The sequence below is a fragment of the Gasterosteus aculeatus genome, chromosome 3 (assembly GCF_964276395.1).
Source record: "Gasterosteus aculeatus chromosome 3, fGasAcu3.hap1.1, whole genome shotgun sequence".
NCBI classification, from domain to species: domain Eukaryota; kingdom Metazoa; phylum Chordata; class Actinopteri; order Perciformes; family Gasterosteidae; genus Gasterosteus; species Gasterosteus aculeatus.
The window spans coordinates 1,686,032-1,694,586 of NC_135690.1; the positions used below are offsets into that span (position 1 = coordinate 1,686,032).

An 8,555-nucleotide genomic window follows, 5' to 3' on the forward strand; every position below is an offset into this window, starting at 1 on the left:
TTGAATATTCAAGTAAAAGTAGCAATACCAAAGTGTAGATATTGTGCATTCTAAAGTAAATAATACAAAAGGATTCATATAAAAATATACTTAAAGTACTGTGATGTGTTCATCACGTCATTGTTGCAGCTGGTGAACACTGACTGACTTCAAACTACTTTCTTTTCTAAATTCTACCTTTTGTCAAACGTGTGGATGCTGCAGGCAAGAGGTGACTGGTTGGTGTCCAAAGCCGCACCTCACCGCAACGCTGTGTGACTAATCTGATCAGTGACTGTCTCCAAAGGGCAAAAATACCCTGGTATAATAAATTCCCCCTCTCCGAATCTGTATTCATGACCCATCCGTCCTCCCACACAGACCCACACCATCTTCTCTCTGCTGGGTCTGGATCACGCCTATGTGACCAGCATGGGACGTCTGGTCGGGGTGGTCTCCCTGAAAGAGGTGCGCATACAATTTCCTTAAGTGTCAAAGCTTCTGACAATAAGATAAGATGTGTACACCCCTCACGCCTCCGTTCTTTCTGCTTCCTGCCGCCTGTGGCTCTGCGCCTCCAGCTGCGTAAGGCCATCGAGGGCTCGGTGACGGTGACCGGAGTGAAAGTGCGCCCTCCTTTGGCCAGTTTCCGTGACAATGGGAACAACGCGAACGTCTCCGAGGTAACCGAGCTGCACAAGCTGTGCATCCGCCACAGAGGGCTGTCGTTGCCGCGGGAACCCAACCCCCCGGACGTGGAGGACCAGGCCGACCTCCCGTACAAAGAGATCCCCGTCAACTTCTCGGACCAATCGAACTTGCAGTGCGAGACCAGCCCCGGGGACGTCTCGAGTCAGTCGTCGGAGTTGGTGCTCCAGGAGAGCCCTTCCTTCACCGAGGACCCATCAGAGTTTACTTTCGACTGCAGCCCCTCCCACACTGAGGAATCGGAGCTGGCCTTGGACTATGACCCCCTCACCCACAATCCAGAGCAGGACGGCACCGAGCGAGAGCAGGGGACTTCGTCTCTGATCGAGGACCAATCGGAACCGGAGAGAGAAGCTGTCCCTGCACACGCCGAGGATAACTCAAAATGATCAGTGGGGGGTCCCTTACCCGCCTCATGAATGTTGACGTTTCTTACATTTGTAGAGGTCACTCTCACCTCTGAGTCCAGCGTAGATACCTGTGTTTCTAAAGTTGTTGTGGCGTGATTGAGCGAGCGAGCGAGCGGGAGTAAACGTGACATCCATCATTGTGTTTCCAACTGTGCGAATGATGCCCGATTCAAAAGCATTCGAATTCGGACACGAATTATTGTCAACAGGTTCCATGAAAAGATCAAAAACTGACCTGAACAACAGGTGTAACAAGGCACTTGTGGTTCTGAGAAAAGGTCAAACTAGCCACATTATCTGAAAACACCTGGATGGGTCCCCAGATGCTTTAAAGCAGGGGTGTCAAACTCATTTCAGGCCACTTTGATCAAAAGTGGGCCAGACCATTAAAATCACAGGGAGGGGTGGCGCTTTACGACAGCTGAAGGGTGGGGGGGGGGGGGGTGCAAATGGGGTGCCGTGTAAATCGATATAAAAAAAACAACGAGCCTCTCGTCTGTCAGAAGCGAAGCGATATTATATATCAAAGTCTGTGTTCAGGTTCTGGGGGGAATGTTTTATTACGTCTTAGTGAAAGATGTTGTAAAATGTCTCCATTCATCAAAAGCTTGAACTCACGAGGACCTTTAGGTGAGATCAAGTTAGTAATCGGGCGTTGTCGGCTGTATCACTCAGGCATTTCTTCAGCCACAGTTTTGGTACTTTTTTTTGGAGCTACTGTTGACTACAAACTACAGTTTGGTATTTTTATGTGATTTTGTTGACGATAAGAAAACTGGAATATTGTCAACTCTGTGTGTGCGTACGTGTGTGTGTGTGTGGGCAAGAGATTATTTTTTACACTTTCCATGCTCTCATGTGGTCCAGACTCTATTCATGCCTGTGAACATGACTGATCACATTTGAAGGATAAAAGTGACGCACAGAAGGAATGGACGGGAACAATAAAAGAAAGCACAGAAGAAAATAGACAATTGTTCTAATGAGCACACGAGGGTATGAATTTAAACTACTACCACCACCTATTACTAATACATCAGAGAGCCTAAATTGAGAAGTACTCATTTATTTATTTAATTTATGTGCCTGCTGATATGCAACACAGTTGTGGTAATAATGCAGTAAAAGTGGTTTAAAAGCAGCAGTAGCTGACTCCAGCATTTATATTTCTGGTGTTGATCTCAGCCACTGATCCCTGTGCACTGGGATCAGCTGTTCAGAGGCAGCTTCCAAAGATCCACCGAGCTCATGGAAGGACTCCGAATGATGGTGAAGCACATTGTAATTACCATGACTATGATTCAACGCACATGCAGCCTTGCGCGGCTTTAAAGGGGCTGATCAATAAGGTAAATGTAGACCCTCGGTCACTTGAACTGCCCCTCCATCTCCTGCTATGTGAATTTTAATGCGTGTTTAATGCCTTTCTGGCACGATAAAGCAACGACACTTGGTCTCAGATTGAAAGTAAGATACAGGGTGTTGTATTGACTGCACACACACACACACTTATACAGCCCTTTGGATACGGCCTGTAGATATCTACCACGTATCTTTATGAAAAGTACATTTAATCCTAACTGGCCTCCGAACTAAATGTTGAGAGATGGAACTACTGTGTGCAGCAAAGTGTGTTGGAAGTATTTCAGCTTCATGCCGTTGCATTTTTGAGCCATATTTCTTCTTATGTGATATCGTTGCAGCACAACAACTCTGGCTCATTTTTGTCTGTTTAACCATTTGATCAACGTTTTATTAGCGCCTCGACTTTTTGTTTGCACATAGAAAGTGAAGTAGTTTTCGCCATATAAGATAACAAATAAGGCGTTAAATATAGAGAGTGTATAAGCTAATTTGCAGCGTATATAGTTAAGCAATAAGTCTGTAGTATCTCCCTTTATATGGCACTGGCCTGTATATGCTTTGTACATATGAAAATACACGCCATCAGATCCAGGTACATGCTAGTGTACATAGGAGAATTATGCATTTGAAATCCAACAGCCATTGTTATTTTTCAGAGAACATGAAATTGTTTTTGTACATGAGTGAATGATTAAATTTGAAAAACAGCTTTAAAAGGATACGTTGTGTTTCATCGTCTTTATTTTGTGTGGAAATAGGGACAATATCTTCTTTCAAAAACAAATGATATTTATAGACAAGCAGGACATTCACATATTCAGTATCAAACGTTGCCCAACCCACATGACACAAAGACCCAGAAAAAAAAAAAAGAAATAGCAAAATATCCATAGAAAACCAATGCACCACGTGACTCTTCACAAAAATGTACAAAACTCAGTTTGAACAACAGCTTTACATTCTGGCTGAACTCTCCAATATACTCTTTTATACGGATTACAGCAGTGATAAACGTGGCGGATGAGAGACGGAACAAGCGGAGAGGAAGAGGAGGAGAGAGGTTTGCGCCGATTATGTCACATCCAAAATCAACACAGACTCCAAGAGACATAAAGATGGGACAACACATCACACCGAATGATCCTTCTTCTCCTCTACCTCATCCCTCTCCTCTTCATCAAAGGACGCCACTCCAGAGGAAGCCCGGTCGGAGAAGAAGCTCCTCCGGCTGGAATGCCACGCTCGAAACTCGTGAAACACGCTGCCCTCCTCGTCCTCATCTTCCTCGTCCTCCTCTCCGGGGGACTCGGAGCGAGAGGTGGAGTAGCAGGAGTCGAACCTGCCGCTCCTGGGCCGAGGCCTCCACTCCGGCTTGTGGTGGATGCACACGTCACCGTGGCGCTCCCGCAGATGAGCCGGCTTCTCCCTGCGACAGTCCAGCTTCTCTTCCTCCTCCTTTTCTAAGAAGGGACTCATGCAGTCGCTGGGTAATGTTGGAGAATTGGTCCGCGATGAATGTGGGTCACTGTGAGACGCCGGCCTACCACTGGGCAGAGCGCCGCCGCCGCTGCCACTGCTGCCACTGCTGCTGCCGCTGCCACTGATGCCGCTGCTGCTGCCGCCGCTGCTGCTGATGCCAATGCCGCTGCTGCTGCTGCTGATGCCGCTGCTGCTGCTGCTGTAGCACAAGGGGCGGTGGGACGCCTCCGGGCCTTCGACATCGGGCTGGCACCGTGCTCCATCGACAGGATTGGACGGGACGGCGTCTGAGGGAATGGGCAACAAGTGAGAACACCTGGAGATGGGTGGATGATCAGGAGAGGGCGCGGGGAGATGAGGCGGTTTGTCAGGGAAGACGCGGCGATGAAGAGGAACAGGTGGGGTCGGTGGATACCTGAGCTCCGGCTGCATGCAGTCTGAGTCGGTCCGTCAGTGGGGGAGTCCTCATCGTTGGAGTCCTCCTCGTCCTCGTCATCTACGGACGCCCAGGCACGCAGTTTGGCCTCAGCGATGGCAAACTGTTCGGCCACTCCTGGCAGGAAAGGCAGAAATATGCGTGACCATTCAAATAAAGAAGCCGTTGAGTGTGACCACGGGTGGTTTTCTTTACATTCAGATGGAAATATTTCTAATAAAATAGAATAATAATTTTTTACTCTTTCCTTAAACCCTCTAATTTGTCTTTAAATGGGAATCAAGGACATTTCAACAACAAGGCAATTCAAGGTGTTTCACATTAAAACCGTCAAAACATAAGGGAAAAGAAAAGGACATTTGAAAGGAATTGATTTATTTAGACATTGAAAAACAGTTCTGTGAAGTGTATTTCCCGCCTGATGAAAAGGGCAACAAGCATCCAAGTCAATGTTACATTAGTCACTGAAAGGCCAGCTTTGTTCAGCAGGTAAGATTAAGTGTCTGTAATTGACTTAAAGACTCTATTTAAGACACATGCTGGTTCTATTTTCATGCAGCTTTCCATCAGTTTCCTCTGTTTCCTCTGTTTCATTCATCTACAAACACTGATTACAATGGGAAGAAAACATATAAATACACTTTTTGATGTAAATGGTTTTCCTTCACTATGTACCCCCCCGAGCCCCCTCCCTCCCTCTCGCTAGATCAAACCACGCCGGGAGGATGAGTCAGAGCTGAACTACAGCCCTGTTGAACGGGGAGAAGGTCCAATAAGCCCCCGCACAGGGAGACAGCACCACGGGTGGAGCGGACCCCTGACATAGAGGACTTCTAGGAGATCGGGAGCCCGACAGGAGGCGGGGGCCTGCCAGGGGAGGGATGCTACACCAAGGATGCACGTTGCCCACACAAACTGAAAGCTGGCTAAAGGTCCCAGAAATGAAAACCTGCAGCAAAGCGCGCCTCCTTCTCTCCCTCAGTCAGGTGGCAGTAGGAGCTGAAGGCGGCGGCCGGCGGAGGGTTGGCTGGTTTGGGCCAACCTTTCCACTCAATGAGGTGGGCGACCCGGCCCTGAGCCAGGGAGGTGGGCTTGGTCACATGGTCCCTCACGGCCTGAGAGATACCTGCACACAGAGCGGTAGAGTTCAGGGCCTGAACTCTGGACATTTCATCGCAGTGAACACGTGTAAGAAGTAAAAATGATACCATTTAAGGAGGATCTGGCAAGTGCTGCAAACTCATGGATGCCGACACTTTTCCTCGAGTCTGCTGGAGATTTTCCTGACTTTGGAATCATTTCACTCTCCTCGAATTTCACCTGCAAGAGATTTTAGTAAAACGACTTGTTTTGTACCAACGCACGGATGCAGCAAATACATTTTTTGGGGGGGGTCACATTCTGCACTGGTCAGATGTTTTGGTATTCCGCAACACCGTTAATGTTTCCTCTGCCCACATTTACCATGTGAGAAACCTAATTCAAATATTCAACAAACTTCATCCGTAACGGAGATCTGTATCGCTTTTGAAATAATAATTTAAAAAATACTTTTCCTACCTTTTCCTGTCTGTCCCTCTCTGCTCTACTGCTCGATCGTAGCCTCATCGCGGCGTGCAGACAGCGTTACAGTGCGGCAAACCCACAGAACGCAGTCACACAGCTTGGCTTTATGGTTTAGCAGACAGGCCAACAGCATTGCCCTACATTTACTGCACAGATGCTAAAGCCAGAGTAAGCCGGTTACAATGGTTGGGGTTGAGGTGGTTGAGTGTAATGGGGACGGTCTCCAATGTGACCGGGCAAACTTGTGGCGTGTGACCAGCGCCACCGTCCAGCTGCTGATCCCTATTAAAGTGATATTGCTACCGCTATTACTCCACCTCCAATACCACATGACGGCGGGCAGTAGGTCTGGGTCAAAGGTTAGTCCCCTCTCCCCCCGGCTTAGCCTGCAACAAGAGCGCTGTTGCTATGGCAACGAATTGTTAGAAGGCCAGTCAGGTTGCCAATTATTTGACTTCCAACGTATTAGTTCAAACCTTTCGCCACCTATTTGAAGTGTTGATCCATCACGTTTAGTTAATTTTAGCAAACTATTTTAAGACATTTATCCATTACTTTTTTTACCAAAAAATTTTGAATTCTTGGGATCTGAACAGCGATGTTGGAGACACGAGGTCCCTGTGCTGCCTTTTTTCAGTTCCGTGAAGTCAATCTTGCATTAGTCACTGAGGGGCCCGCTTTGTTCAACAGGTAAGTTCAGGTGTCTGTAACTGACTTAAAGACTCTATTTAAGACACATCCTGGTTCTATTTCCATGCAGCCTTCCCCCAGTGGGTCAGCTCACTCGGCTGGAGGTGCTTGTTTTTAGGGCAGGTGCAGCAGGAAACCTGACTGTCCAAAGCAGCTGAGGAAGAGGAGGCTCCTGATGGTGGTCAAATGCTTACAAGTCAAACATTCAACATTCGATCGCAGAAGCTTGAAGCTGCAGAACAAACCAGAGAGCGCTGCAGACGTCTTCCGTGCTCAACACTGATCAACGTAACGTGCAGCTCTCATTGCACAACTCCAGCGCATCTTAAATCCCTTTGATCGGTTAGAAGTGTGGATTGTATTGGATTATACGTCCGTCCCCCAGACATTATCCATTTAGATATTTGCCCTGTAAAAAAAAAAAATGCAACACCTGCTCATGATTTAGCCTCTGTGGAGCACTTAATTGTGTGATGCTGCTTCTCACTTCAACCCGCTGATTGCCAGCTGCTAACTGGCATTCCTCTTGACAACATGTGTGTGTGTGCGTGTGTGTGTGCGCCATGCGTTTGCAATGGTAATCAGTAAAAATGCTGTTTCCATGAGGCGCTCGGACGCAGACGCAGGCTCTCCGTGTTCCCTTTTACAGCAGCATCGTGGACTAAGACGTGTCCAACAGCCATTGGGGAGGGTTTGCCCAACAAGTGGGATCGAGCCAGTTTCCTGCATCTGGCCTGAATGGAAGGAGATGCAGAGCTGATGATGATGATGATGGTGTCTCTTTTTTTTTTCTCCTCTCGACACAAGCGACACCGTGACTACTGAGCACGTCACCCCGCCTTTGATCGGCGCAGGCCCGCAGCGAACAATCACGGGGGGGGGGGGGGGGGGGATAACGCACGAGAGGCGCAGGATGCTGCAGCGAGTTTCCTGGCAACGTCTGAAGCCTCCACCTGCATACCAATAGCTTCGCACCCGCATCGGATCAACAACACGGAGACGCAAAGGGACGCTGGCCGTCTGTACGCACCTACACCGCGCCAACGACCCCCTCCCATCCCCCCATCCCCCCATCCCCCCTTCCCCGTCCTCCTCCATCGGTACCTACCTGTAAACCGGACCGCGGCGGCTCATGATAATGCGCCTAAAGGTCTCCAATCCGATCAACAGATGATAGCGCGCGCGTCGTCCCCCCCGCGGCGGATCATTAATGCCACTCAGTCGGCGGCAACACGTCTCCCGAAACTCCCGCAACAGCTCTCCGGCACAGGCGCAGCATTTGTCGCGCGGTATGTGGGTTACATCGGCTGTCCAAATGTCTCCCGGCGGCGAGCGTCATCGACGCGCGGATATGTCACATCCCCCCCCCGTCCCCTCCTCCCCCTTTCACCCTCCCGACCGCGGCCAAGACCGACGCACGGTGACCTGCACGTTTGGACCCGGGAAGCACTGCGGATGATTTACCACTTTTTTTTTTTAAACATGTGTCGTTAGCGGATTAAGCGAGATGATCCAATGAGGACGCACGCGGGTTGCGCGTGTGGAAAAAAGAACCGCATTCGGACTCCAAGAAAGACGCTGGAAGGATCCAGAAATATTTTTTGGGATTTATATAAGATAATTTAAAAATAAAAAAAAAGCAGCTCTACCAATTTGTCCTCATCCGCCCGGAATGTGTCCCGCTAAAAGACTTATTTAAAAAAAAAAAAAAAAAAAAAAAAAAGAGGTTGACTGCCACCAAATTCACATCGATGGTTAAAACGTCATTTTAAATGGATTTCAATAATTTCGACCATACTTTGTGATTAAAATTGTTTCACTAGATCCTCATTTGTATACAAAGAATGTTTGCAACTACTTTGTCATGTATACAAAACCATTTATTGAAAATGTCTATATAAATGCTAAATAGGTTATTTGAA

At 48.1% G+C, this 8,555-nt stretch overlaps 2 protein-coding genes across 10 annotated transcripts in view; one reads left to right on the plus strand and one right to left on the minus strand.

The window, feature by feature from the left end:
- The window catches only part of clcn2a (chloride channel, voltage-sensitive 2a), a 31,065-nt gene extending 27,884 nt beyond the window's left edge, over nucleotides 1-3,181 (plus strand). For all 8 annotated transcript variants that reach the window (XM_040170966.2, XM_040170964.2, XM_040170960.2 and 5 more), the window contains 2 exons: nucleotides 361-447; nucleotides 561-3,181. In XM_040170966.2, the coding sequence (XP_040026900.2) occupies nucleotides 361-447; nucleotides 561-1,076 (603 nt within the window). In that variant the 3' untranslated portion in view covers nucleotides 1,077-3,181. The remainder of the gene's footprint in view (nucleotides 1-360; nucleotides 448-560) is intronic.
- Nucleotides 3,182-3,185: 4 nt separating this feature from the next.
- fam131aa (family with sequence similarity 131 member Aa) lies at nucleotides 3,186-8,018 on the minus strand. Of its 2 annotated transcripts, none has more exons than XM_040170969.2 (5): nucleotides 7,742-8,018; nucleotides 5,586-5,697; nucleotides 5,327-5,503; nucleotides 4,357-4,494; nucleotides 3,186-4,228 (listed from the first exon to the last, which is right to left on the minus strand). In XM_040170969.2, the coding sequence occupies exons 2-5, from the start codon at nucleotides 5,674-5,676 to the stop codon at nucleotides 3,591-3,593; spliced, it is 1,044 nt and encodes a 347-aa protein (XP_040026903.2). In that variant the 5' UTR covers nucleotides 5,677-5,697; nucleotides 7,742-8,018; the 3' UTR covers nucleotides 3,186-3,590. The 2 variants fall into 2 exon arrangements, with proteins under 2 accessions (XP_040026903.2, XP_040026902.2); XM_040170968.2 differs by lacking the exon at nucleotides 7,742-8,018 and adding an exon at nucleotides 5,938-7,725.
- Between the last annotated feature and the right edge of the window lie 537 nt (nucleotides 8,019-8,555).